Source organism: Trypanosoma cruzi, genomic scaffold (genome assembly GCF_000209065.1).
Source record: "Trypanosoma cruzi strain CL Brener 1047053516879 genomic scaffold, whole genome shotgun sequence".
Classification (NCBI taxonomy): Eukaryota; Euglenozoa; class Kinetoplastea; order Trypanosomatida; family Trypanosomatidae; genus Trypanosoma; species Trypanosoma cruzi.
The window spans coordinates 234869-261743 of NW_001849545.1; the positions used below are offsets into that span (position 1 = coordinate 234869).

At 51.0% G+C, this 26875-nt stretch overlaps 15 protein-coding genes across 15 annotated transcripts, besides 23 other annotated features; 14 read left to right on the forward strand and 1 right to left on the reverse strand.

Moving 5' to 3' along the window:
• Positions 1–2435: part of a sequence feature (areas not merged during assembly with more than two copies in the genome that could not be assigned to a particular haplotype) that runs on past the window's edge.
• Positions 1–3140: part of a mobile genetic element that runs on past the window's edge.
• Positions 2436–24932: a sequence feature (heterozygous, non-Esmeraldo-like haplotype).
• Positions 3187–3293: a sequence feature (T-rich).
• Positions 3362–3601, forward strand: Tc00.1047053508501.165 (U6 snRNA-associated Sm-like protein LSm6p; the record flags this gene model as incomplete). Its single annotated transcript, XM_813065.1, has 1 exon — positions 3362–3601. One exon carries the CDS (start codon positions 3362–3364, stop codon positions 3599–3601), a length of 240 nt encoding a protein of 79 aa, XP_818158.1.
• Positions 3874–4227, forward strand: Tc00.1047053508501.190 (hypothetical protein, conserved; the record flags this gene model as incomplete). The annotated part of the gene is made up of 1 exon (XM_813051.1): positions 3874–4227. One exon carries the CDS (start codon positions 3874–3876, stop codon positions 4225–4227), a length of 354 nt encoding a protein of 117 aa, XP_818144.1.
• On the forward strand, positions 4537–4803 carry Tc00.1047053508501.200 (hypothetical protein, conserved; the record flags this gene model as incomplete). Its single annotated transcript, XM_813052.1, has 1 exon — positions 4537–4803. The coding sequence occupies one exon, from the start codon at positions 4537–4539 to the stop codon at positions 4801–4803; it is 267 nt and encodes an 88-aa protein (XP_818145.1).
• Positions 4882–4903: a microsatellite.
• On the forward strand, positions 5147–6157 carry Tc00.1047053508501.210 (hypothetical protein, conserved; the record flags this gene model as incomplete). Its single annotated transcript, XM_813053.1, has 1 exon — positions 5147–6157. One exon carries the CDS (start codon positions 5147–5149, stop codon positions 6155–6157), a length of 1011 nt encoding a protein of 336 aa, XP_818146.1.
• Positions 6569–8305, forward strand: Tc00.1047053508501.220 (hypothetical protein, conserved; the record flags this gene model as incomplete). The annotated part of the gene is made up of 1 exon (XM_813054.1): positions 6569–8305. One exon carries the CDS (start codon positions 6569–6571, stop codon positions 8303–8305), a length of 1737 nt encoding a protein of 578 aa, XP_818147.1.
• Positions 7983–8041: a microsatellite.
• Positions 8553–8617: a sequence feature (T-rich).
• Positions 8639–9202, forward strand: Tc00.1047053508501.230 (glutaredoxin-like protein, putative; the record flags this gene model as incomplete). The annotated part of the gene is made up of 1 exon (XM_813055.1): positions 8639–9202. The coding sequence occupies one exon, from the start codon at positions 8639–8641 to the stop codon at positions 9200–9202; it is 564 nt and encodes a 187-aa protein (XP_818148.1).
• Tc00.1047053508501.240 (hypothetical protein, conserved) lies at positions 9360–10283 on the forward strand (the record flags this gene model as incomplete). The annotated part of the gene is made up of 1 exon (XM_813056.1): positions 9360–10283. One exon carries the CDS (start codon positions 9360–9362, stop codon positions 10281–10283), a length of 924 nt encoding a protein of 307 aa, XP_818149.1.
• Positions 10459–11244, forward strand: Tc00.1047053508501.250 (hypothetical protein, conserved; the record flags this gene model as incomplete). Its single annotated transcript, XM_813057.1, has 1 exon — positions 10459–11244. One exon carries the CDS (start codon positions 10459–10461, stop codon positions 11242–11244), a length of 786 nt encoding a protein of 261 aa, XP_818150.1.
• Positions 11408–11437: a microsatellite.
• Positions 12153–12866, forward strand: Tc00.1047053508501.260 (hypothetical protein, conserved; the record flags this gene model as incomplete). Its single annotated transcript, XM_813058.1, has 1 exon — positions 12153–12866. The coding sequence occupies one exon, from the start codon at positions 12153–12155 to the stop codon at positions 12864–12866; it is 714 nt and encodes a 237-aa protein (XP_818151.1).
• Positions 12960–12990: a microsatellite.
• Positions 12991–13032: a sequence feature (AT_rich).
• Positions 13213–13241: a microsatellite.
• On the forward strand, positions 13392–14987 carry Tc00.1047053508501.270 (hypothetical protein, conserved; the record flags this gene model as incomplete). The annotated part of the gene is made up of 1 exon (XM_813059.1): positions 13392–14987. One exon carries the CDS (start codon positions 13392–13394, stop codon positions 14985–14987), a length of 1596 nt encoding a protein of 531 aa, XP_818152.1.
• Positions 14931–15000: a sequence feature (GA-rich).
• Positions 15229–15253: a microsatellite.
• Positions 15402–15447: a microsatellite.
• Tc00.1047053508501.280 (hypothetical protein, conserved) lies at positions 15452–16042 on the forward strand (the record flags this gene model as incomplete). The annotated part of the gene is made up of 1 exon (XM_813060.1): positions 15452–16042. The coding sequence occupies one exon, from the start codon at positions 15452–15454 to the stop codon at positions 16040–16042; it is 591 nt and encodes a 196-aa protein (XP_818153.1).
• Positions 16252–16274: a microsatellite.
• Positions 16629–16660: a microsatellite.
• On the forward strand, positions 17713–19749 carry Tc00.1047053508501.290 (MCAK-like kinesin, putative; the record flags this gene model as incomplete). Its single annotated transcript, XM_813061.1, has 1 exon — positions 17713–19749. The coding sequence occupies one exon, from the start codon at positions 17713–17715 to the stop codon at positions 19747–19749; it is 2037 nt and encodes a 678-aa protein (XP_818154.1).
• Positions 19802–19833: a microsatellite.
• Positions 19984–20016: a sequence feature (CT-rich).
• Positions 20308–20336: a sequence feature (AT_rich).
• Positions 20374–20393: a microsatellite.
• Positions 20442–22049, forward strand: Tc00.1047053508501.300 (hypothetical protein, conserved; the record flags this gene model as incomplete). Its single annotated transcript, XM_813062.1, has 1 exon — positions 20442–22049. One exon carries the CDS (start codon positions 20442–20444, stop codon positions 22047–22049), a length of 1608 nt encoding a protein of 535 aa, XP_818155.1.
• Positions 22092–25982, forward strand: Tc00.1047053508501.310 (hypothetical protein, conserved; the record flags this gene model as incomplete). The annotated part of the gene is made up of 1 exon (XM_813063.1): positions 22092–25982. One exon carries the CDS (start codon positions 22092–22094, stop codon positions 25980–25982), a length of 3891 nt encoding a protein of 1296 aa, XP_818156.1.
• Positions 22115–22135: a microsatellite.
• Positions 24933–25045: a sequence feature (areas merged during assembly that could not be assigned to a particular haplotype. This can correspond to areas where the two haplotypes were merged or to regions with more than two copies in the genome that were merged during assembly.).
• Positions 25046–26875: a sequence feature (heterozygous, non-Esmeraldo-like haplotype).
• Positions 26333–26848, reverse strand: Tc00.1047053508501.320 (trans-sialidase, putative; the record flags this gene model as incomplete). Its single annotated transcript, XM_813064.1, has 1 exon — positions 26333–26848. One exon carries the CDS (start codon positions 26846–26848, stop codon positions 26333–26335), a length of 516 nt encoding a protein of 171 aa, XP_818157.1.

Sequence of the window (26875 nt, forward strand, 5' to 3'; positions counted from 1 at the left end):
TGGAGCCTCTTCGCTGACTCTGCGCATTTCCCTTATCAGTTCTTCGTCGTCGGTGATTGATTGGTCTATCGGAAGTTCCACACCGATGGTGACCCGGTGAGCGGAGGCCGCAGACCAGGGAGGAATGGAGCCACGAAAGAACCGCTCTTCGCGTGGTGAGTCCTCGGTGATGCCGTAGCCCTTTGTGTATGCGTCTACAAAGGCATATAGCTCGTGCCGATACAACGGCGGGATGCGGAAACCAGCGCGAGGCGAAGGCTCAGACGTTGATCTCCGCTTCCAGTCCATCTGACAATTGCGTGTGTTATCAAACATGGAGAGCCGCGTGCAGGCGGACGAAATGGAGCGGCGGTATATTTGCTTCTAGGAGTGCGGATTACTGGTCGACAGTGCTCGGAACTCCGCTGACGATGCGTGCCAGACCTGCGTACGTCTCTTGCATCTCATTCTTCGCTGAATCCGTCGCTACTGCCCATATGAGCTCGCTGCCATAGCGTAATTTGGATGCACCGTATCCGATGATGAACGTGCGTGGGTCATGTGGAGATGGCCCCGCCTCTTTTTGCGCAATGCGGCGTGGCTGCGATATCCGTTGCGAGGCGGCCGCCACATTTAACGTCAGTTGCGGATCGAGATCCATGCCGAGAAGCTTCGCAGTTCGCGATGCCCCCATGGTCATGACTGGAATTTTACATCCAGTCACTTCCAGGGACCACTTTCCTTTGCGATCATAGTTTGACTCCGTGTGCGTGGAGAGTGTGAACCAAGCGGCTTTGCACTTTGACGGGATGATGGCCAGGCCACTTTACTGACCCCGCGCGTGCAGTTTTTTGAGGACCGTGTTGGCTGCAGGAATGGTGTCTTCCCGAGAGTGGCCGCCGATTACAATGGAGAGATCGTCCGCGTGCATGTCTGCTGTGACGCCTGAGAAGCCGTTCAGCAGGTTGAGAAGTGGGTGTGCGTAAAGGGAGAAGAAAAATGTGTTCCCAATACGGACCCCTGAGGAACTCCTCGCAGCGTGGAAGACCGATCGCCGTGTCTGTTGCCAACTCGTGTCTTCGCGTAGCGACCACGCAGAAATTTTCCAAGCCACCTTCGGCAGTTCACCCCCGGAATATTGGCCGGCAAGCGACTGAGGACTCGATAGACAGTGAACTAAAAGGCCTTGCTGGAGTCTACCAGCACCAACGGAGCCCGATGGGGTCTGCAGTGGAGCTGGCTTCCAACACCGCTCTTCTTGGGAAGGTTCGCTTGGAAGTAATCGGTTCTGTTATGCTCCACTTCTTGTATCAGGTGTGCCAGCTGCATCGTCGTGGTACGCATACTACGGCACGCATGCTGGTGGGGACGAGGCGTCTACAGACAAAGCGGTCTCCTCAATGCCATTTTCTCAGCGACCTTACCCACGATGGAGGGAAGGCTGATGGGTCGATATGACTCCGTTAGCGCCGGCGAATTACCGGGTTTCAGGACTGGGACGATGGTGGCTCGTCGCCACTGGACCGGAATCGTGCCGGCTGTCCGGCTGTGGTTGATGCGGCGGAGAGGGAATCGGAGACACTTCGTCGAAAGATGTGGTAGCGCCCCGCTGTAGACTTCGTCCGGTCCGGGGCCTTGCCGTACGGTGTGCTGCGCAGCGCTGCACGCGGTTCCGTACGATTAAAAGAGGCATCCAGAGAGAGGGGAGAGAAGGAAGCTATCGAAGATGAGGCGGCCGACTCGTTGTTGTTCTGCGGCCTAAGAAGGGGAGGGAGAAGAAATACACAAGGACTTGTTTTCTCCGTTTTTTCCCGTTGGAAAACCCAATCGCCTTGCGAGGTGGGGAGGAATCCAAGATTGAGCGCATCCGCTGCTCTCCTCGCTGTCCTGAAATTATTCTTGCGGCCATCGTACATCAACGCCGTTGTGGGAGACGGAATTGATGTCTTTTTACGTCCGGAATGTATTTTTTAGGCGAGTGGTTTGCCTGGGTTTAACTTGCTGATGCGACGCCGATGTTTGCTGCGCGAGCGCTCACGGAGTAGGAGGAAGAACTGGCTCCTTGCCCGTTGCGTCTCTGTTTCACGGTCGGGCGTCGGTAACTGCAGACAGCGGGCCTTGCTGTCGGTAGCAATCCGCTCTGCCTTCGCAAGGGTGTCGCCCCGGAGCTTGGGATCATCCTTGTGCATGCCGCGGGGTCAGTGCCGTCGAAGTGAAACTGCAGGTGCTCTCGTAAAAGCTTTAATGCCGGTTGATTGCTTTTTATGGTCGCACGCTGGAAGTTGTGCGTCGAGGTCGTTGGCGAAGGACTCCCACTTGGACTTCCACCAGCTGTAGAAAACTCGACGTACCGAAGTGGGTGCCGAGGGCATGGTATCCTTAAGTGCCTGATGCAGCGTGAATGTCAACACATAGTGGTCACTGAGCGGCGGCACGTTGGCTGTCCAGTCGGACACGGTAAGATGCCTTGACCATGTCCGGTCGATACAGGATCTCTCTCTTGCACCACGAGCATGCTTTGTTTCACCAGGGGTGTTAACCAAGGTGTGTCCTGCATCCGTGCGCGGTTGTATAAAATTCTACAGCGGAGTTGCTTGGAGGGGTCTCCAGGAAGGGCTCCCACCGTGGGCGACGCAGGTTGAAATCTCCACACTGAATGAGCGGCGACGAGACCGAGAGGCAGCTCAGCAACCGCCTAGGGGTTGTGTCGGTTGCGGCGGTGGTCTCATATAGGTGCTCGCTACAATAAGATCACGGTTCTGGCCCAGCGCGAATTTGACCATCACCACGTCGAGGCTGGAATCACGTTGAGGAGTGATGAGGGGCATACGCTTGGAGCGGAGGTTTTTCCGCACCAGCACCGCTGCAACACATTCCTTGCGGATACGTGATTGTGCGTGGAGCACACACTCTCCAGTATGCATGCTGGCGATCTGCTCCGACGACTTCCAGGTCTCCCGGATGGCTATCATGTCTGCTCCCTGCGCCATTAATGTTGCGGGTTTGGCCGGCGTCAGTGAGGGAGCGGTCATCCGGAGTGCTGCTATGGGGCTCGGGCTCCGCTCAACGTCCCGCCTCGCAGTAGCTTTTGCCTCTGTGCGTCACTTACGGCACGCAGACGACACGTGTAGCGCTGGTAAGCGCCGACGAAATCCGGCAGCAGTGAAAAACACTGCTTTTTCGGGAAGCCAAGTGTCTGTCATCCTCTTTTGTTGTTGTTCTGTGCACCTGTTATTCTTTTTCTTTTTACTTTTCCTGTGGACTCATTTTCTTTTTGTTGTGCCTTTTTACTTTCTGTTGTTGTTTTTTTTTCTTCTCCCTCTCATTTCTTCGTTCTGCAGCTTCGGGGCTGTTGCGTGGTTGCCAGTGGAGATTACGGAAAATGGCGTCGGTGAACCTGGCGGAGAGGATGCAGAAGCCGGCGGTATGCTTCACGGTGTTTGGTGAGACGCACAGAGGTGTGCTGCATGGCGTGGACAACAACTTCAACGCCATCCTTGACAAGGGCGGAGAGCAGCGAGAGCTTTGCTTCGTCCGCGGGGAGACCGTTCTGTACATTGGCTTCATGGACGAGGAAGAGAAGAAGGAGGGTGGCGGTGGGGAAAGCACAAACAGCGTGTAATGCATTCCTTCTCTCTCACTCTCTCAGTGAGAGGAGGAGGAGGAAGCTTGCAGGAAGGGGTGAAATGCAGCTTGCGATTACGTTGATGCCCGTTTGCGTCTACTGCCTCATTCATTCTTTCGTTCATTTGTATATTTATATATATTTGGAGGGGCTGTTTGAGGGGAACGATGCCTCTTTCATTGTCTCTCTCTCTCTTTTTTTTTTTTTTTGCGTCAAGGCTGTAGAGTGAGACGCGGGCGGAGAACAAAAGCGTGTGTGTGTGTGTAGTCATGTCTTCCCTGCCGGGTGTGGCGAGGTACGAGCGGCTGCCAACGCGCACAAAAATTCAGTTCTTCTGGTGCTCCATGCTCGTCATGGGCTTTGCCTACCAATTCCTTAAGATGACGGTCCTGCGTGTGCAGCCAAAGCGTGAGGAGCAGATGTACATGCACATCAAGAAGATATATGGAGATAACTTGCCAGCGGAGCTGATTGAAATTGCCAGAAAACAGCGTGAGGCGCAAGACGCCCTGACGCTCTCCAACATGATACGCACACCGACACCAGGAGAGACAGCAGGTGCTCTGCAGCACGAATTAGACCCGCGCCGCATCGCACAGCTAAAAAGTCGGAATGGCTACTGAGTTCTCGCAGGGGAAGGTAACCGTGGAAGTCACTGTGTGGTGTTGTTCCCTTGTTTTGTGTTTTTTTTTTTTTTGGTGCGGTGCTGCGACCTGATTGTGTACGCATATTTGTGGTGTGTGCGGGAATGGGGATCAGGTCTCAGCTAAAAATGTTGTGACCGCTCTTTTTCTTTCTTTTAAAGTTCTTTTGGTTGTTGTTTTCTTTTGCATTTGTTTTTCCTTGTGTCCTCTTGAATTGCTGATGCATCTAGGCGAAGAGATTAAAGGGAGAGAGAGATAGAGAGAGAAAGGAGGAAGGAATTAGTCTCAATGCGCATTTATGTGCATGTGCGGGAGAAGGTCATTGCACTGGAGTGCGGGGATGGCACGCAAGATGTGATTTGGCTCGGCAATGCAGCCATGGTGCACTACGATTCATCGTTTGGACGCAAATACGGGTCGCCGAAGTGCATCCAAAAAGAAGGTGGGATCACATGCGACCCGGATGCTCGTGTGTGTGATTTGCTCGATGACAACCAGCACGTGTTCGCTGTTCTTGACACGGATGACGATGATGATAATGAAGCTACTCCGTAGGCGCCGGACGCGGCCTCTGGCGACGAATTCAGGGACGTTGTTTTGTGGATTTTGGCCGTTACTGCACGGCGGGCCATGTGTCTGTCTGTCTGTCTGTCTGGAGATTTGTGTGCGGCAGGCACGATGTAAAGCAAAATTGCGGTGTTCCTCACCCCCTTCCTTTTTGTCTTTCTTTCTCCCACTCCTTCTTTTACTGTTTCACTGCAACGATGGGCACCACGCGCTCATGGCTCCTTTTTTCTTTTTCTTTTTCTTCTCCCGCCACCTCCCACCCTTCTATTGCTCGTGTGCGTTGCATCCAACGGCCGAATACACACACACACACACATACAGTTAAAGAAGGATGGCAGAAGGGAGTCAGGTGGTGCAGGTCGTGTGTGCCGTTGCGAATGGCGACGGGGACTGGGCCGATGTGCCCCGTTGTGTCCGGGAGGCAATTGTGTTGGCGCTGGCCGGGCCACAGTCGGAGATGGCACCGCATTTCAACGCCGCCGCCTCGTCTTCCTTGGGCGGGGAAGCAGCGAATCGGCGGCAATGCAGTCCATGGCCGGAGCCGCGTCAAGAGGCTCGAGTGGTGGCATCGTCGCTGTCGGAAGAGATGATTCAGCGAGGCGTGCAGACATTTGAGGACGCGGCGTGGGTGCGGGATCAGGCGGTGCGGAGCTTTGCGCAGTTTCACAACAGCATCGAGGCCACACGTGAGGCGGTGCGGCACCACCTCCGCTCCCTGTGGCGCACGGCGATCCAACTGGACCCGTCGCTGCTCCGGGTCATTCAGCAGGAGCGGCGCCTCGGCCCGAGGGACGAGGTACCGGAGGACATCATCATTTCCGGCGGCACGCTGCGGCGAATGCAGCAACTAGAGGCGATGGTGGATGAGATTGAAGGGAGCGTCGATGCATTGCGGTGGACGTCGGTGCGGTTTGCGGCAAATTTCCTATCGGATGAAGAGAAGCGGGCGATGGGGCTCGACCCGGCAAATCTGCGGCCGGAGGATGTGTCGTTGAGCTACACGCCGCAGCGAGACACCTCCCCTGTGCACACCTCAGGACAACGCCCAGTCAACACCGGCGGCAGCATCCCGCAAGCGCTCTTGGATCGGCAGCAGAAGACCTGCGAGCAGGAGAACACGCCAGAAACGATTAGCACACCGTCGGGACACAAGGATGATGCCATGTTCAGTGAGATGCGAAGAAGATACATGAATCGCATCGCACTGCTTAACGAGGCGTCCATGCATCATGTGGCAGATGAAGTGATGGCCCGCCGCCACTCCTCTTCATCCAAAAACGTCAGCTCACATCACCGCGTTGCATCCGCCAGTAATCAAAGCAGTTTGAGCTCGATGATGTAGAGGAAGCAATAGCACAAATCACGCGGATATATACACCGAGGAGGAAGAAGGGAGAGGGGGGGGAACCAAAAGGGAAAAAGAAGAAATGAATTTTGCTCATAGAATCGGTGTGCCATTAGATATATTTTCTTTTTTACTGTAACTCTTTTTGGAAGTATAGATTGTATTCATAGACACATGTATATCTCTCTCTGTGCGTTTGTGTGAAGGCAGTAATATTCGTTTGGCCTGAACTATTTCCTTTTTGCCCTCTTGCCTCCTTTGGGCTTCCTGCGTCCGTATCCGCAACATACATAGATACATACATAAACAGATAGATAAAGGGGGGGAAAGAGAAAAAAGACGAGGAAAACGGGCGGTAAAGTAAACTGAACGGCCACGCATCTCTGACACGTCTTGCGCAACGTAGTCATGATGGACGTTATGGTATTGCCACGGAAATTGCAGGAGATTGAAGAGGGTCTGGGCGATTGGGAGACGGTGCCGCAGTGTGTGCGGGAAACACTTTTGGCCATACTGGGCTCCTCTAACCCCAATGCATCAAATGCCATGATGGACGAAGCGAAACGAACACTCTTGCCGCTTCGGCAGAAGGGACCAAAGACCGATATCACCTCCACGATTAACGCCATACTTGAGTCACACCGCTCACCTGTGATTTCTGCAGCAAACACGCCGTATATTGCCACGAACCTGGACGAGGTACTCACACGGCATCATCAGGTTCCTTCTGTCCCCGCTTTGACAGCAGTCAGTCTACCGCGAAGCTACAACGACCGCAACTTCAGCAATGACAATGATGACGGTGACAGGAACGAGGAAGAAGGCGGGGAAAAACTGGAAGCGGAGGGATCGCGGGTCCCCAGGGTGCGGGAGCCGCTTCTACTTCCCGAGAAGCGGGTGTACTACGGCAGCATGCCTGAGGCGCCGTCGGAATTGTCGCGGCGGGACCGACAATCATCATCTCGACGTACTGGCAAAGTCTCACAAAAAAAGCGGTCACTTCAGGTGCGTCCCATTGCCATGGAGATGCCAACCGTCAAGAAGGTCGAATGTGTACAACACCGCCGTGAGGTAACAGATGCCTTGCTGCGAGTCCATGGCGAAATTGACCGTTTGCAGGCCGAGGCGGATTCATTTCTTGTGAAGGCCATCTACGACGCGATGCGGCTGGATCTGCGCCGCGCGAAGGATGTCTACGGTGAGGTGAAGCCGCTGCCGCATCCAACCGAAGAACAAGAACAGGCCCTTGCCGCCTTTGCGGAGGGTCTTGCGGTGCTGCAGGAGGCAACAGTAGAGTTGGTATCAGCGTTCCTGTCCCAGGAGGAGAAGCGGTTTCTCGGCGTTAGCACGCATAAGTATCAAACCCGGGCGCAGCGCTCTACCACGTATCAGTACGTGTCATCAAGTGAGAAGAAACGAAAGGAACAGGGAACGGTGAAGCGTGCGCATGGAGACATCTCCTTCACGTCAGAAGATAAGAAAGAAAACATGAATAGAAACCAAGATAGTCCCCGTCGTGTCTCTCAAGGGCCGGCCGTATCCGGCAACGCCATCACACGCCCCACTAGCACGACGATGACTTCCGCTGTTCCTCCCGCCGCTGCCGGCGATATTACTGCTGTGACGGAGAAGCGTGGTGTTGCAGGTAGCAAGCCCTCGCAGAAAACCCGTGCAAAAGCGCAGCCCCATCCAATGCCCAGTCAGCAGTCTTTTGCAGACCCGAAGCTCAGCGCTGCTGTTGCTGCTGCTCCCGAGCCTCAGGCGATGGGAGGCCAACCACGCCTTAAAATGCTGCCGCAGCTAGGTAAACTTGGACTCAGCTCAGCCCCGGTAGCAGCGGCAGCAGCAGCAGAACCAACAGTGACAGCACCAACGATAGCACCGCAACGAACGGAAAAGGGTGACACTTTCTCTTCTGCACCTCCCTTGAAGAAGCAGGGCTCGTGCTCAACTCTGTCGACAAAGTCGTCAGACAGTGCGGGCAACCGCGTGCATGAAAAAAAGGAGGCAGTGACGCAGGAGGTTGCAAAGCCCGCAGCACCTGCACCTGCAGCAGCGCCCCCTGCAAAGAAAACCGTTGGACTGGGGAAGATCGACATCAGGCGTTTCCTGATCGACAGTGACAGCGACAGCAGCGCCGTGTAGAAGAAAGAAAGTGAAAGAATGAATAAAAACGGAAAGGCTAGAGAAGAAAGAAAAGCGACCATTTGGTGGAGAAATTACTGTGTCAGTAATGCAGTGTGCAAATCCGCCGTTGTTTTTCCGCGGGCAATCGTCGCACGCAACTTGCATTTGATGCAGTTGTTAGTGGGTGTACGTTTGTTTGGGCCGAAGCGGAAAAAATGTCTCTTGTCTATTAGTGAGACTTTGATTTGCGTGTGGCCGTAGGTCCTTTTTTTTTTTTTTCGTCTTTTTTTTTAGCGGCTGTTTCTTTGTTGTTGTTGTTGTTTCTTTTTTGCACTCATTACTACAGGATTAATGAAGCGGTTTTGTAATGCATTCTCTGGGCAATCATTCTCCCTCTTTGTGCGGCGCCTCCCGGCGGTGTCGTCTCTCCTGCAGCTGCATCAGCAGCGACTTTTTATGACCGCTGCGCCCACTAATGGTGGGGGCATTTTGGGTGATGGCGATGTGCGAGAGAGGGAGGAGACGCACCCCGACTTTCAGCCTCGTCTTGTCAACACCGAACTCGCGGAGGATGAAGTTGCCATGGTGAAAAAAGACATTGACGACACGATCCAGACGGAAGATGTTGTCGTGTTTATTAAGGGTGTGCCGGAGGCGCCTATGTGTGCCTTTTCGAAACGCCTGATTGATATTTTGGAGGCGCTTGGATTGGAGTATACGTCTTTTGACGTCTTGGCACACCCGGTTGTGCGGACTTACGTCAAGGAAGTGAGCGAGTGGCCGACGATACCGCAGTTGTTCCTTAAGGGCGAGTTTGTAGGCGGACTCGACGTCGTGCAGAAGATGGCGGAGGGAGGCGATCTGCAGAAGCTGCTGCAGCATAAAGGAATCAGCTACCGTGGTGAACAGTCGTGAAAAGGTGGATGGGAGAAAGAGGAGGGGAGGAGTGAAAAATTTTTTTTTAAGCCTCCAGAGAAGGCGTGTAAGAGCGTGTCATTTCTACTTTGTTTGTTTGTGTATTATTATTTACCGCTTCTTCTTCTCCTTTTTTTCCCTCTTCATTTAGTGTGGGATGAACAGCAGGGCATACCTCACCACCAACCTTGTGGGTGGACTGGGAAATCAGCTTTTTCTTGTGGCGAATCTGTTGGCCACATCGCGGCGGAATGGCGTGCCGGCCGTCTTGAAGCGGTTGCCGTGGAGCAGCAGCAACGAGAAGCCACGAGATGTTTACTGGCAATCCATCTTTAAGGACCTCGATGCTTACAATGTTGGCCGTGACATCCCGGTGAACCTTCCTGAGGTGATTGTGCCCGAGCAGCGTCCAGTGGCGCCAGTGCAGTTGGATGCTACGGCGAAGTGTTTGTATAACATGGTTGGATTTTTCCAGTCAGAGGCGTTTTTTGCCGATCATCCCGTGGTGCGGGATGTTCTTCCCTCTGATCTGCGCAATGCTGCGGCGAAGCACCTATATGACAACTACGGTGATCCCAGCACCCTACAACATGTTGGTCTTCACATTCGACGAGGCGACTACTTGCGCATGCGTGATGTGTTTGAGATTTTGGAGGTCGATTACTATGACGCGGCGGTACGACAGTTGTTAGGCCATAGTCTGCAGCTACAGTCGATGGGAAGAGGTGGTGAAGGGCGTGGGGGAGCTCATCTCCTGGTGTTTTGTGAGGAGGAACGGTACGGTTTGTCTGTTGTCGGCTACTTCCGCAGCAAGTACCCGGGGCTTGAGGCTTCTCTGGTACGTGCCGCCGGGGAGCGTGTGCCATTCGAGTGTAGTAGTCATGCACCCCGAGAAGTGTTGGAGCTTCTGATGTTATCCAGCTGTGACGATGTTGTCATGTCGAACTCGACGTGGTCGTGGTGGGCTGCGTACTTCAATTTCCGCCCCCTTCGCCGTGTCGTGGCACCGTCCAAGTGGTTTGTGCAGCACCCCTACCCGCAGTCAAACCACCTCTACTGTGAAAACTGGATTTTACTGTGAAGAGGCACCGTACCTCCAACGGGAACAACCGAGAAAGTGGGGAAGAGGAATCAGTTGGTGGGGGAGGAAGTAGCGCTTCAGAGGGGCTGAGATGCGGTGGGTCCATCTCCCTATTTTCTTTTTTCTCTCCCTCTCTATCGCACTCTGTATTTGATCCACTAGTAAAGCGAGAGGAATGATCAACAGTGTGTACCACAGCAAGAAGGCATGTGTGGAAGCCTTGCGGGCCGTGGAACGCCTGCAGCCGAGTTGGTGGACGCCGCCGTGCAGCGAGTTTTTGCATCGCGTGGAGCAAACCCCAACCGTCACTGCGCAGCCAAATCAGAAAACACTGATTGTTTTGGAAGGCATTGACGGCGTCGGAAAGTCCCTTGTGGCGCAGTCACTGATCGAGAAGCTTGGCGATTCAGCAGTACTGATACGCACACCCCACCCTGACCTCAGTGGCATCCGTGAGACTTTTCGCGCACAAACGGAAGAAACTGCGCGGGCTTTTTACAGTGCGGCGAATTATTTGGCAGCGTGGGATGCGTTCCATGCCACAAAGGAAAGGAAGTTTGTGGTGTTTGACCGCTGGTGGTGCTCCACCTGTGCCATGGCACTCGCAAACAGCTGCAGACTGGCGGCGCTTCCTGCGGCGGGCGATGCGGTGTACCAGTGGCCGCAGGACCTTCCGCCATTTCAGCTGGGTGCGCTGCTGTACGTTGAAGAACACATACGTCAGGCGCGGATACGTCAACGTGCCCCGGAGGATGCGGAGGAACGACGACTGAGAGCACAGCAAGAGATGCGTGAGGTCGCAATGGAAGCGTATCGTCGCTTTGGTTTGCTCAACGAAGTCCATGTTGCGACGTACGGTGTGGCCGTGAACCGTATTTTGGCCTTGATGACGGAGAAGGGTCTACCACACAGTGCGACGCCCTTCAGTGCGGAGGAATTGGCCGCACTACGCCAAATCTAGGCGACCAGGACGGCGATGTGCATATCATTTTATCGGTGTGTTGTTGTTTTTGTTTGTTTTTTTTCTTCTCGTCAGTGGAGATTTATTTTTCTATGCATCTTCTTGGTTGAATTATAGGGTTAGGAAATTTTATTATTTATTTCTTATTTTGGTTTTTTATGCATTATTTATTTATTTATTTATTTATTTATTTTGCACCGCCGTTGTCGTTTTATAGGCGTTTTTTTTTCTTCTTCCTCCATCTGGGGAGGGGGATGGAATTTGTTTGGTTTCACCCACGAAGGAGGCTATACGGTCCCCATTTGCTCTTCTCTCTCTAGTTTTGGCTGGCTTTTTTTTTTTTTTTTTAGGCTCCTCTGAGGAAAGTATGGGTGGGAGGGGAGTTCTCTGCACAGTGGCCCCGCTCATGGCCCTTGTCGTGCTGTCACGCGGGTTGGTTCCCCTGTTATGCGCACCCGCTGTTGCGGATGCGGGGGATGAAGGCAGAAGTGCTCCGTTTTTCTGTGTGTGTGTGTTTCGGTTCTTGTGTTGTTGTTGTTTTCGTGCTTCTTTTCGCTACCGGCACTCCCGCCTGCTTTTTGGTCCGTCACCCCGCGCCGGCTGGACGTTGACTGCGGATGGCACATGCGTAATGAAACCGCATTGCGGGGACCACCCCTCTTCCCTGCTGCATTTTGACGTTGGCTGATGTGCGGCTGCAGGAGCACTGAAGGAGGCGGGAGGGGTAGAATTGAGTGTCCGAGGGCCTTCACTCGAGCATCGGGATGTGTTTGTGTTTTTCCTCTTTTCCTTTTTGTGTGTGTGTGCCTTTTACACGTCAGCGTAGGATTTAGAAGAAGATCAGCCGAGAGCTTTATTTTTTCGTCCGTACACACACGTGCAGCGAATTGGCAGCAGCGCCCTTACGCATGCACACCCCACTGGCCGTTACACCCCCTGCGGAATCGAAGTTTTTTGCTCTGCTCCTGCCTCTTGCCGCAGTGACCGTTGGAGCTCTTTCTTTCGCACGAATCTGCCGCCGATGCATTGTCCGTGTGTACCCTAGCTGTGTCACAATTGTATATGAGACACGCCGAAAGACCATTTTGACAACTTCAATGGACAAGGAGCGGGGGGCAAACGACGATATGACGCATTTCTGTCATTTTCGTCCTCTTATGTGCATGATTAGGTACTTCTTGTACAGCAGCAAAAGTCTGGTGGTTCTCCCTCCCACCTCCTTCTTTGGCGCCTTCACGTTACCACGTGCCGTGATTGAAGAGTGTGGTGAGGGAAGAGCTGTGGACTGCACGGTGGAAGCCATCCAGGTGACGGATGGATATGTCCGCATGGTGCTGACGATACGGTACTGCATTCCTTTTCAGCAACTCGAGCGGTATTTGGCGGCTGTGGGGCCAATGCCGCCAAATGAGCGAATTGCCATGGCCGCAGCTGCTGCCGTTAAGGCTCGTGCCGCCGAACTCTCCGTCGGTTTGATTATCAATAAGTCGAGGCGAGAAGATTCATTTTTAGTTTCATTTCGTGAGCATTTGGCATCTAAATTAATATCAGAGGCCTGTGTAAAGCTGATAGATGCCACCGTTGAGAGTGCCGAAATTTGTGAAAAGCGGACAAATGTTTAGTTTATGCTTTAGTTGAACATGTGTGCTTTTGTGCGCATTATTAGAGGAGTTGGGAGAGAGACGATGAGGCACGGATGGAACAGAAGTCATATTTTTATATATTTATTTATTTATTTATTTATTTTTATTTATATATTTTACATATATAAATATATATATAATTAAACGCACACAGACAGGCATAGTGAAATCATTATTGGGTATTATCCCCATGAACTCCTCCTGCAGCTGATGATGGTGTGTATCAAATGTCATGACATCGTTCTTATCGTGATGTTTCCTTTCTTTTTCTCTTTCTCCTTTGCTTTCCTTTTTCTGGTCTTGTGAAAACACATATATTTATCTTTTTATTTCTTTCTTTCTTTCTTTCTCTCTGTCCCTTTCATCCTGGTTTGTCTGCGTTTTGTTTCCAGATTTCAATACTATTATTATTACTATTTTATATAATACGATAAGTTACTCCCTCTCTCTCTCTCTCTCTAGCTGTCTGTGTCTGTGTGTGTCTTGTGCTTCATTTTGGTGGAAATGACATCCGTCGAGCTTGTTTCAAATCCCACAAATGAGTTGAGTACACATCGGTGGACGGTCAATGGCTTGAAGCACCTAAACCGCAAGAACAAGCTGAGTTCCCTGCCATTTTGGGCGCCAAACCCCGTTATGAAGAAGCATCAATTTCGTTGCGTCCTCATCCGAGGAATGTTGGCGAGGGGTCGGGCGGATGATGACCACATCGGATTGCTTCTCGAACTGATTCCGCCCCCGACGGGTGACGATACGACATACCCGGGTGGATGCTCCATCACCGTCCGAGTGGTGAACCGCGTGCATGAGTCCGGCATCCACAACATAGAACAGACGGAAACGGTTGTATTTGCGCCAGGGCAGCTGCAGGCGTGTTTTCCTGAACTCATTCCTCCAACGATCCTTAACAACCACGAGTTTGTGGAGGGGGATGGAATGTCATTGTTATTGGAGCTAACGTTAGAAACTGGCGTGAATGTAGCAGTGGAATGGGCCAATAAGACCGTCTCTAGAGTCTGGGATGCCGTTTGCGACTCGGTGAACAAGGTGGTGCGGAAGGTGACAAAGGCGTACGCCGAGACACGGGAGGAGTACGGCACGAGTGTAGTGAAGGAAGAGCCACAAAGTGCGCCGTGGGACATTGTGCCGGAGAATTGGGTTGGGAGGGAGAAGGAGTGGCGCCACCTTATATCGGAGCAAATTGTGGAGGATGAGGGGACATTTCGTTATGGCCCCAACAGAGGCTTCTCGAAGGATGAACAGGCCCTTTTGCTGCAGTGCGGAATCAACCAGCGTCTTATTACCAACGCACACGCACAGTTTGACTACGACCGCGACGTCCACGCGGGTTTGTTAGTCCCGCCTGGAATACGGCAACAGCGCTACAAACTGGTTCCTGGAAAGATAAAGGAGGAAGTATTTTGGGCCAATTATTTCTGGAAAGTGGCTGCGTTGGGTCTGTGCAAAAACGATGAACAGGTGCGAATGCTACTTACTGTCCTCAATGCACCACCCGCAGTAAAGGCACGAGATATTTCCTCCATTGGGAGCGTGGACGAGAAGACCGTCCTTGAACATGTAAAAATTGCTCAAGAAACGGCCGACATGCTTGTGGAGTATCTCACAGATGAGGCGCCGTATGGCGAGATGTTAGTGGAGGCGGCGGCCACCTCTTGTCAAGGTCAAGTCAAGCAATTAGATGGTTACTTTAAACGTACAGACTTATCGGAGGAAACACTAAAAATGACGGGTGTTGTGTTAAGACGGCTGCGGGAGCGACTTGCTTTGTACGCGGAGTGGAAGGAGAAGCACCCTGTTCCTTTAATTTTACCAAAAGAGAGTGAATGCAACGATGATCATGAGGGTCAAGAAACCGCTTCTGCGGAGCCATTAGACTCTAGTCATGCTTCTGTTTCAAGGAAAAGCGAAGCGAAACAAGAATTTACCGCTGATGCCAGGGAACCCCATGCGACATCAACGAATCCGCCAAAGGAAGCGGGTGACCCCGCAAGGGACAAGGTGGAATTTCCACTGATGCCGTGGGAAGAAGAAGAGGCGGAGGAGCAGAAACGGAAGAAGGAAGAGAAGAAAGAGAAATAAAAGGAAGAAAAGGTTAAGAGGCGCTGGAGAGGAAAGAGAGTTTGTGTACATGAAGTTAGAACAGAGCGAAGCACGTCTTTCCCAACTGTTTATTCGTATTATTTTTTTTTTGTGTATGTGGTTGCTGTTTTTTTCTTATTGTTCTTGTTTAGGTGGGAAGGAAATAGTGGAAAGGGATGAGGGAAGACCTGGCGTGTTCCCATCCTCTCCTTTACGTATATATATATACCTGCTGCCTCTTTATATACATATATATATATATATATGTCCCTCTACTTCCTTGCTGTTCTTTGTTGCTGGTTTTTGGTTGTGTCTTGCCTTGGCCTGCATTTATTTCTATTTTCAGTTTAAATGCGTCTATTACCCTTTTTTACGCGTTATATTTGGTTTCCATTTTTTTTTTATTTGTTCCATAAAATAAAAATAAAAGAAAATAATAAATAAATAAATAATAATAAAATAGGATGCGTAGGATCACGGCGTTTTGCTTGAAATCACTTGCCGCCACGTGTGCGCGGAGCATAGCAACGGGTGGACGTGTCACAAACGAAGATCGCCGCTGGTGGTTAATTCACTTGGAATGTGCCCCCGATGTCACGCCGGGTACATTTGTCGCGTGGCTTGATTGCTGCGGCACGCACACCACCAAGAAGCTGATTGAACGAAACATATGGACCATTGAGCAGGTGGCACAGCTGGACTCCGATCAGGTGGACGAATTGAAGTATAGGGAGGGGTGTTTGAAAATGGATGTCGTCTGGGAACATGCCCGCACCATTCTCATACCGCTGCAGCAACGTGAGGCATCTGGCGGCGTGGAGTCCGAGCTGCAGAGTCGTATTTTGGAACTTCGAAAGAAGCGTGAGCTCGAACGAAAGCGTGAGGAGCTGTTGAAGGAGCGAGCAAACATAAACGAGCAACGCGAAGCGACACTGCGCAAATTGCGGGAGGCAATTGCGGCAAAGAAGGCAGCTATCCTCCAAAAGAAGCAAGAAATAGCAGAAGACGCCGATAACAAAAAAGACAACAGTACCGCGTCGTCTTCGTCGCCTTGATGTGGGCATCTTTGTGTTATTTCTTGCTCTTCTTGATAATTGTTCGGGTGGTGGTATTGGTGATGATGTGAAGAGGAGGAGGAGTGACTACTGTGGGGGATGGAAAGGTGCGTGTTTGATGCAGCGTGCATGGCCTCTACTAGTAAGAGATTTGCTGTGCCTGACAGGTGGAGGACATGAGGGGGAGGGAAGGAGGAGGGAGCACCATTTTGTTGTTGTTGTTGTTGTCGTTCTGATTTCCCTCTTTTCTTTTTTTTCCTTTTGTTCCTGTCGCTACGGAATGTTGAATGGAGAGGTGTGAAGAGGGGAGGGGAAGGTGAGATGTGAATTAATTAAATTCCTCCGCAATGCGTGGAGATTTCTGCGTATTTTTTTTTCGCCAGACATTTTTCTTTATTTTTTTATTCTTGACCCCCTCCTCCTCCCCCTGAGTACATCAATTCCTTCTTGCATGATTTCCCCCCCCCCTTTTTTTTTTTAGTCTCTAAAAAGTGGCGCTGCGGTTGTAACGGGGTATGTCACTATTTTCTGTGGGAAATGGTGCTTGATGGTGTGGGCATTTCTCTCTGCTGCAGCTGTTGTTTCTTCTCTCTTCCCCTCTCTCTCTCTCTCTCTCTCCATCGTCATTCTGCCCCTTTTGCTTCGTGTGCGTCGCTTCTCCTGCGTGTGGATCCTCAGGAAGGAGGCCATGAAGGAAAAGGGGGTTGCGGCTTTCCAGCTGCAGCAACGTGGCACATATCTTAGGGGAGCGTCTGTGAGGAAAAGGGCGAGTAAAAAAATGGATGTCAATTTTTTCTCATACATGTGACTGCGCTACTGGCCTTGTGCCGTCTTCTTCTTTCTCTTTTTGCTTGCGAGACGGAGTAATGCCTCGAATATTTTGTTTTCTTTCTTTCTCTCTGCTTTTCTGTTTGTGTGTGGTTGAGTGCCTGTTGGAGTGTTGAGGTTGAATATCGTCTGTCGGGGAGACCGACGGGGGGAGGGAATCGATTCCCTGAAATTTTATTTTCATTCGGAACGGCACATGATGCCCACTCACCGAGTCGTGGCTTTCGGGCCCCTGAAATTGTCGTGCGACGTGTGGGGCTGAACCGTCGGCAGGGCGGAGCTCTTGACAGCCCGGGCGGCAAACTTCAACGGCCGCATGCGGCACCCCCGGATTTACGCCGGGAAGGCGGTTGAGAGACGGACTCCTTTTGGTTGCGCAGGCTTTCGTGCCTCTCGTCATTCTTCTTGGGAGAAAATCGGCTGCTCTGCGGGCACTCGGGACACCGCGCTGTTCGTGCCCTGCTGGATTGCGTCCTCTCATTTCTTTTTACGGTTGCCGTCTGGCGGCGCGAGAGTGGCTGTGACGATGTGCCCGGAGATGTGAGGAATGGGCGTTGGCGCGGGGATGAGTGGTGTCGATGGCTGGAGCAGCCCACCGCATAGCCAATCGGGTTTTGTGTGTGTGTGTGTGCTTGTGTTGACAAGAGACATGTTCTTTTTTCCCCTTCACTTCCTTTTTTTTTCCCGGTCTATTTCCTCACATTCTGTGGAATTGAAAGGGAATCAACCCGATTTTTTTGTTTGCTTATGAGCACAGTGGGCCCTCATGGTTTTGTCATCATTTATTTGCTGTCTGTTTCTTTACTTCTCCTTTTTTGTCATGTGGTGTCGGTGGTGTACAGATGTCTTCATGGGAGCTTCAGTTGCTGGAGGTGCTTGAGCGGTACTCAATTGGTCACCTCATTGGAAGATTTATGGACGCCGGAATGTCGTGTGATGACCTCTTGTCACTTCACATTGACCAGTACCGCAACTACGGCGTCACCGATGATGAGAAGATCCATTTGTACCAGGCAATACAGCACCTTCGACGGGAGGCGAATGGGAGAACAAAGCCCTCGTCGCCTGAGGATTCCCTGATGATGATGCCAACGTTTTCAGTAAGGCCAACAATGTCAGCAGACATAGATGAACTCTCGGACGAAAAGGAAAGCAGGGAAAGGCAGTACACAGAGCGCGGCACGACGGTCTTAACAAAGTCCGCCGACAGTCGGGAGATCAAACGGCGTAAAAGCCGCATTGTCGTGGCAGTTCGAAAACGGCCCTTGAACCTTGCTGAGTCACAGCGTGGCTTTGCAGATGTGATATCGACGAATAGCCTGGATGAGCTTGTGCTTGCGGAGCCGCGCCAGAAGGTGGATCTCACAAAGTACACGCATACGCACCGGTTTTTCTTTGATGAAGTTTTTGCGGAAACGGCCACGAACGCCGATGTGTACCGTCGCACGGCCGCCACATTAATCGACACCGTCTTTGAGGGCGGGTTTGCCACGTGCTTTGCGTATGGGCAGACAGGAAGTGGGAAGACGCACACAATGTTGGGGAGCGGAACAGAGCCTGGTATTTACGCCCTCGCCGCGGAAGAAATGTTCGCCCGCATTGACAGTGGCAAAGATCTTTACGTGTCTTTCTATGAGATATATAGCGGAAAGTTGTATGACCTGTTGAATGGACGTCAGTCGCTGCGATGCCTTGAGGACGGCAAACAGAACGTAAACATCTGCGGGCTGACGGAGCACCTTCAAGCAGACGTGCGTAGCATCATGCGACTTATTGAGGAGGGAAACCGCATCCGAAGCAGCGGCACGACAGGCGCCAATGACACAAGCTCTCGTTCCCATGCCATCCTCGAGATCAAGGCCCGTGGACGCGAGGACAAGAAGTTGTTTGGCAAATTTACATTTATTGACCTTGCCGGGAGTGAGCGGGGCGCAGACACGCTGGACTGCGACCGTCAGACACGCATAGAAGGGGCGCAAATCAACAAGAGCCTGCTGGCACTGAAGGAATGCATCCGATCGCTTGATCTTAACCGTCGCCACGTTCCATTTCGCGGGTCGAAGCTGACGGAAGTGCTTCGAGACTCGTTTGTAGGCAACTGTCGTACCGTCATGATTGGTGCGGTGTCACCGGCGAGCAACAGCTGCGAACACACCTTAAATACATTGCGTTATGCGGACCGCGTAAAGGAGTTGAAGAAGAGCATCGGGGAGCGGCGACCCATTGAAGAAAACGAACAGAGTGAACTTCTCTTTGAAAGGAAACCGCCCATGCCTGCAGCACGTCCATCCATCAACGGCCGACTTTCCACACCACCAGTGAGTGTGGTGAACCTCCCTAATAACAAGAACGGCAACAAGAGCAACAGCAAGGGCGGCGGTAAATGCAAGAGCAACGGCGCCAACTTGGCTGCGTGGAAAAGCGAGGGAAGTCGGCGCTCAGGAGTGATGCGTCCAAGTGGTCTTTTGCCTGCCAAGGCATTAGAAACCAATCATGGCGAAATTGGTTACAAGCGCGGCCGAGAGTTTGATGACCAGCAACAACAAGCAGAGATGTTGGCACGAAAGAGCGTGGACCTGGACATTGGGGTTCGCTACGACAGGGTAGTGGACGAAATTGTCAAGCTGGAGCACGTGTGTGTGCAGACCCATCGTCGTTACTTGGATGAAGACATGAAAATCATTAAAGAGGAATTTGCGCAGATTATGTCGGTGGAGATGCCGAACTCGGATATTGATGCATACGTAACTAACGTTCTTAACCTCCTCAATAACAAACTGCAGGCTATCCATCAGTTTCAAGGGGAAATGTTGCGGCTGCGGAGTATGCTAGACGAGGAGGAAGCGCTCTCTCGTCAGCTGGAACAGAGTGGGCAGTAGAAGGAAACACAAAAAAGACCGACGGCCAGACAGACAGAGACCAAATGAATGGAAGAAGAAAAAAAAAGAAAAAAAAAGAAAAAACGCACGTACACAATGAAGTTGAAGTGTATATATACATACTATATACATATAAAAACATAAGGAAAGGGAAATGGGATCCCCGATTAGAATGCGCCCATGGCAGAAGTGAAATGTACCTACAAGCACACACAATAAATTAGAATTGGTTTATTTTTCCTCGTCTTTTTCTTCTTCTTCTTTTTCGCTAGATGTACCTGCGGTATATTTGGTTACCACAGTTTCTCTTATTTTGTATTTTAGTTTTCTATGTGTGGGCTTTTTTTTTTCTTGTTGTTGCTTTTGTTTTATTGATGAAAAAAAAAGAAGGGGAGGGGAGGGAAACCACTGAGAAATATGAATTCATGAGTATGAACGCATTTTAACCTTTCCCATAGACTGTATGCACAGCTACCATTACCCCCTTTCTCTCTCTTTCTCTGTGTGTCCATCCGTGTATATGTATATATACATGTATGTTTCCTGTTCTTGCCTCGGTTATTTATTTATTATTATATTCTATTTTTCCCCCTTCTCCTCTATCTCCCACCACACGTACATACTTATATATATATATATATATACAATGGAGGGGGAGGACAGGGGCGGTTGATGGTGTAGGAGCATGAGAGATGTTTCGACGCAGTACTTTTCATTTTGATAATGGGTCCGCGGTTACGGGTGGTCCTGTGCAAGGTTTGCACAGTGGTCTACGAAGCATGATTCAGCCTTGTATAGCGGAAAATGTGTTACGGGAAACGGCGGAGATCCGGCGGAGAATGGCCGCTGTGGTAGAAATGGACACAATTGATGGCAAGCCAGCCTACGAGCCGTCACTTCCGCGTCAGTGGGTAAAGGCGCCTCTCTCACGCCTATCGACATCCGCATCTCGCCGAGACTGGTTTCGGCTCATGCAGTTTAATATGATGACCGACGCGTGGAGCCCGGGAGGAAATGCAAACGCCACAACGACACCGGTTCACGGTGTGCAGGCACGTGTGCCGGGCTTCACGCGAACTGGGGCGGATCCGGATGCGTATTACCCGTATGACCCTTCTGTCGACAAGGAGCTGCCACCCTTCCTTCAACCAGACTTCCGGCGAGCGTATTTGGTAAACGAGATAAGATATTATGATCCGGACATTGTTTGTCTGCAGGAGGTGAACCGGGTGTTTTTTAATGATGTACTGTGGAAGTATATCCGGTACTGCGGGTATGGCACCTTGTACCAGTCGAGCCGAGGCTACAAAGTTCGAGCACTACGTCGAGGTGACAACCCACTGCTGCCGCGACACAAGGGCAAGATTGAAGAAGCGGAAGATATTGGAAATGTGGTGTTATTTCACAAGGGACGTTTTGTGCCCATTCTCATGCCTGGAAAGGATTTGGTGCAACATCTACACTTTGCCCATGTTGTCGCCATGCGAGACAAGATAACCAACATGACACTGAACGTCGTCTGCGTTCAATATACCGCCGGAGAATCAGAGGAGGCAGCAAAAATTCGTTTGCATGAGGCACGACAAACACTGCAGGTTCTTGATGCTCTGAATCGCAATGACACCGACCGTGCACACATGTCTAATGTGATTTGTGGCGACTTTAATAACGTTCATGACGAAGAAGCCTGTGTGCAGTTGATGCGAGAACGCTTCTTTTCTATGCACGATGTTGTAGGGGGACCTCGATGGACCACGTGGTTTCACGAAGATGCGCAGACCTCTGCCAAGTATCAGAAGTACTATGCACGCAACCGTGACTGCTTCGAGGAAACTGACGCCTCAAAGCGGGCAGAACGCGAAGTGGCCAAATACACGAGAAGACCGATCGGCGGCCAAAACGGTGGTGGGAAAATGGTGTCAGCAATCAACTCGGAGGCGGAGAAGGCACCGTGCGGTGCTAAACCTGCCGTGGGGCAAGAGGACGACTGTGAAACGCAGAAAAAAGAGGGGAATGAAGCGACGGCGATGATGGTGGAAGAGGAGCGGCAGGACGCGCTGGCATTGCGAAAACAAACCCTGAAAGCGAGTGGCATCATTTATCGCACGCAGGACTTTGTTTTCTACGAACCCCAGACACTAGCACTCCATCAGGTGTTGGATGTGCCAGAGGAAACGCACATCAACGAACAGCAGTTGTTGCCGTGTGGCAAACATCCATCGCACCATATTCATCTTGTGGCGGATGTCTCATTCACGGATGTGTTTCCGGATGTCGCCCTGAAATCCCTAAAAGACTAGTGGTTGCAAAAGGTACGACAACTCGGCGATATATATATATATATGCACTACTTATTATGGATACATCTCTCTCTCTCTCTCTCTCTTACTTTCTTTGTGGATCATATGTTTTGTTTCTATTTACTTTGCATTATTAACTATTCTTGTTTGTTTCTCAGTGGTTACTCTCCCTCTCTCTTTTGCACAAATAGTAAAGCGACGAAAAAGGCAGGAGGAAAGGGGCTGTGTGAAGAGACAGTCACAATGAATTATACTCAAGCAGGCAAAATGGGCCATTGGAAGCGGCCCACTGAAGAACAGCGGTGGAACCTCTTGGAGGAAATCTACGCCAATTATGAGGAGGTCAACGCACAGCAGCAGGAAATTGCCAAGCGGAAACGTGAGATGGGCGCGGAATTGCTTGATGGCAATCAGAATAAAATTTTTCGGATTCTTTTCAGTGAAAACCCCTCCAATACCGCTCGCTTCGGGGATTGGGACACGTACGAGAAAATAGAGCAGACGCTGAAGAAATTTGTGTATACTCGCGGTCAGAATGTTTCCAGCGAGGATACAAAAGAGGCGGCCCTTAGTGAGCAAGTTGACAATTTAAAAAACATTCGTGCAGAGCAGAAAAAACGCATTGCGTCGCTAGAAGTATCGCTGGCATCCGCGCAGGAAGAGTTGGCAGGAGTCATGGATATGCTGCGGCTCAAGGACAAGGAGATTGCAAAAATGAAGCGGTTTTTTCTTGTGAAGCAGCTGAAGAATTCCCAAAAGCTGCGGGAGAATGAGGAGATGGATCCCGAGGATCCTTCTGCGGCGAAAAGGAAGGAAGTTTATGAAGACATGCAGGCAATTATTGCAGTTAATAAATCCATTGAAAAAGAGAATGCGCGACTACGCAATGCGTTGAAGGCGAAGGATTTCTTTGAGTGGGTTGACACCAGCGATTCCGCTGCAGCAATTAGGAGATCGGCCCGTGGACCGGCCTACGGAGAGCAGAAGACCAACAGCAGCAGGGCCAGCTCCTTTGTCAATGATGACAGAAGAACAAGCATGTCCCCCGCTGGAAATTCACCTCGTACACGTACCCCAGGCAGTCCGCGGAGGCAGGTGGGGGGATTATTCGACGCGAAGGACCTGCAATCCTCCAATAAAAATGGCAAGCAAAACAACAAAACGACAACCCAAATATGTGACACCGGCCACGCGGGCAGCAGCCAAAAAGCAAACAGTGGGGTATCAACCGATGGAGTAGAAGCAGATGAATTGAAGGGAGATATTCCTTTGGAGTCAACGACTGGGATTCAGCGGCGCACCAGTGTACTCTCCCGATCAGAGAGCGGCGTCACGACGTTCAGCAACGAAGCTGCGGACTCGAATACACTTGCAGAACCTGAAGCGAGAAAAAGATATATTCAGGAACGAGCTCCCATGACTGGTCTGCTCATGAGGCTTCACGCGGAACGTATGATGTGGAAACGCCGACTGGAAGCTGAAATAGCCAACGCCATGTCCCTTCTTGACTATGATTCCTACGTGGGGCACGCTGCCAATCATGAATCAATACAGGACTCTGTTGGTCCTAACGTGTTAAGTTTGGCAAAATTTGAAGTTGGGACTTCGAACCAGTCTGAAAGTGCCATCCATCTTTATTCCTCTAAAGAAAGCCTTGACAGTCACGGAATGGAATTGCTGCTGGATTCTTACCGAGGGAATACAGCAAATCCGGAAAATGAAGCTTCCCTGCCAAGTGCAGGCGACTTGAATGCAGCAAATTTAGGAGATGGCAATGTAAATGACACTATGGAAGAGAGCAAAGGCCGTGAGAGCTCAGTGGGCTCAGCAGAGGACGAGACATCCCTATCGGATACGAGTAACCAGACGAAAAAAAAGGCAAGAAGTCCTGAGGCGCTTGATTCTGAGAGCGCGGCAAAGTCAGAGATCCAAGTGTTGCAACATGCGGATGTTTTTGAGCCTGCGTCATTTATTGAATCTTCTGCAATTCTTCTCTCACAATCTGGTAAGGAGGATGGACAAGACCGTGTATCGGCAGGGGACATCTGTAGTGACTTGAATCATGAAAAAAATGTTGTGTTATCCCCCGTGTCGACAGCAGAGGAGGAAGTGGTGGTGACAACCCGGAAGGAAACACCTAAGGGTGCATCCATGGTTCCTCTTTGGTCCTCTGGTGACGAACGGAAGGCGAAACCAGTTAATGAAACCTCCGAATGTTTGACAATTGGTAGGGCCTCAGCAAACACTTTCACTGATGACGAGCAGCAGGGGAAGAAAAATGCAGCAAATGAAGAAAAGTCAGAGACTCGTAAAGGTCTGGTAGGGCACCACGATGCATTTCGTGTGGTAAAGATGGAAATGAAGAGAATTCGGGATGAAAATCAATTTATGCGTTCTGAAATGGATAAATATTTCTCTCTCTTGGGCCAAATTCTTAGCATGTTGCGAGAACGTGACGGACAGGTGGAACAGACTATCGAAGCTGAAAGCGCAGCATTTGTGTCTGGAATGGCGGAAGATGTGATAAGGGAAATGGTGGAGCAGCGCGTGTTTGAGGAACTTGAGAAGCACGGTGTAGCCCTCCAGCGGTATTCAGGACACCCCTCTACCCTGACTGATGAGGAATGGACGCAGAATCAGCTTTACAACGCCATTGTGAATTCAGCACAGGAAAACATCGCCAAGGCACTCTTTCAGCGAAAGGGCAAACGCGGGCAAAATCGTGAAGCTCAAAATGCCCCTTTTGGACGCCCCCGGCCGAAGGCTCAGGGATTTCAGCCGTCACCAGGCTCACTTCATAAAGCTGCGGTTCGGATCACGGAAGCCGATCCTGGTGCAGGAAAGAAGGTAAATAATTTGTCTCCCGGGCATCCTTCGAAGATCGATTCCACGGTTGGGGTGCCCAATACTGAAATGAGCTCCATGATGGCACCCCAACCCCCTCCAAAAAGAGACTGGAGGGAGGAGGCGGGGGAAAACGATGAGACGGCAGGAACCCCAACAGGTGCCAGCGACACGCCAAGTGTAATTCGGCGGAAGGCATGGATGGATCGTTTCGCCGCGGACAATGGAAGCATCGATGAAGAAGATGAGGAACGATATACGGGGGTCAATCCCCTCTCATCGATTGGTTCCGCGGCATTCCCGCACGAAAGGGGAGGTCGATGGCACACGGACCTACGTTCTCGTCTTTTGCCGCTTAGCCGTGGGACTTTTCTAGGCCCTCTTGGCCAAGAAGGCTTGAGAGGATATTCAGGTTTGAGCCGCGACACTGTTCCTCAACCGAAACATTTTGAAGGAAATATTCTGGAGTATCTGCGGAAACTCCAACCACGTAAAAATTTGGGCGATACAGAGGACATGGCTCCAATAGTGTATCGATACGATATTCAAACTGCTCTTTCTAAGATGAGACTTGAATTTCAGAAGAACGTTCGTTCCGCGGCTGCAAAACTGCGAACACCATTCTTTGAAGATGCCTTCAGACTCAACATATTACCTTACGCATCTGCTGCAAAATCTCTCCAGAATGGTCACAGGATGACGCCTTGGATGTTGGCAGTCATTCGGCAGCTAAGAATTGAAGAAGAAAAAAGAAATCAAAAGATGAGACGTTTTCTCTTTGGGAGGGTTGCGACAAATTTGCGTGCAAGGCGTCTGCTAAATAGTAGCATCTGTCGAGGATCCGCATTTGCTTCCTATTTGATCGTTTTGTGGGAAAAGTGGCTGGATCGCTGGCAGAAGAAGCGCGCGCGTATGCGACAAGAGGGGGAAGCCGATTTGAACCGCGTTTTGGATATGATAGCAGCTAACCTAAGATGTCGACAAAGGCAACAAAAAGAAGAGGCACGGCATTTGAAGGATATGAAGAACCCGCTTCTTGACCCAAGCAGCTCGCACTTCAGGGAAGTGCATTTTACCCCCAGGCATTAAGTGAGCCCTAGAAATATCAAAGAGTTCTATCTCTTTTTCATTCGCCCCCTCTCCCCCTCTTTGTATGTATATGTGAGAGTGCCTGACGCATTTTAAACCCGTTGGATAGGGCGGCGGCAATGTATACATGTGTATTTATTTATTTATTGTCAGCTACTGTGATTTGTACCGCTTTCCCTTGTTTTGCTTTTTAATTTCGCCGGAAAAAAAAAAATTTCTTTATTAGGAAACTAGAGAAGAGTGTTTTATCTTTTTTACCGTTGCTTTTACCAAGGACGCGCTACAAAAGCATTCGAGCCTTTTTCCGGCGCTTGCCGCCCAGGTGCGCAAAAAAGCTGCGGCAGCAAGTGTCACAACCACGCCCCAGCGATACGCGGCTGTTCCAGGCGCTGGTTATCCGTCAGCCAGAGGTTCAGTCGGTCGTGCAGCCACCTTCCCTTAAAATTCAGCGGGTGTGTGAAGAGCATCACACGCATTCCTTCGATGGTCACGGCAGTGAAGCTGCTCTGACTGCCGGGCTGGTCCGATTTTGGTGAGGGGCCCCACACACGCGAGAGCGTGCCGACAGCCTCCACCCACGTATTCCCCATGTCACCGGACTCGTACACCAGACGGCGTGCCCAGTCAACTCGGGTGTTTATGATGAGCTTCCCCTCCCACTCAAGGGCCACAGGTTCAGAGCAGCCAAAATCGCTCCTGCCCTTCCCAAACTTCCACGTCTTGCCCTCGTCTTCCGAGTAGAAGATCTTGGAAAAAACTTGCTTCCTTTTGTTCGTAACCTGCACAGGGTACACAAGATTCCCGTTGGACGCCACAATGGCAACACCCGCACCGCCAAGAAATTGATTTGTGTGCATTCCTTCCATTTCTGCCGGAAAAAACTTCTTCAGTGA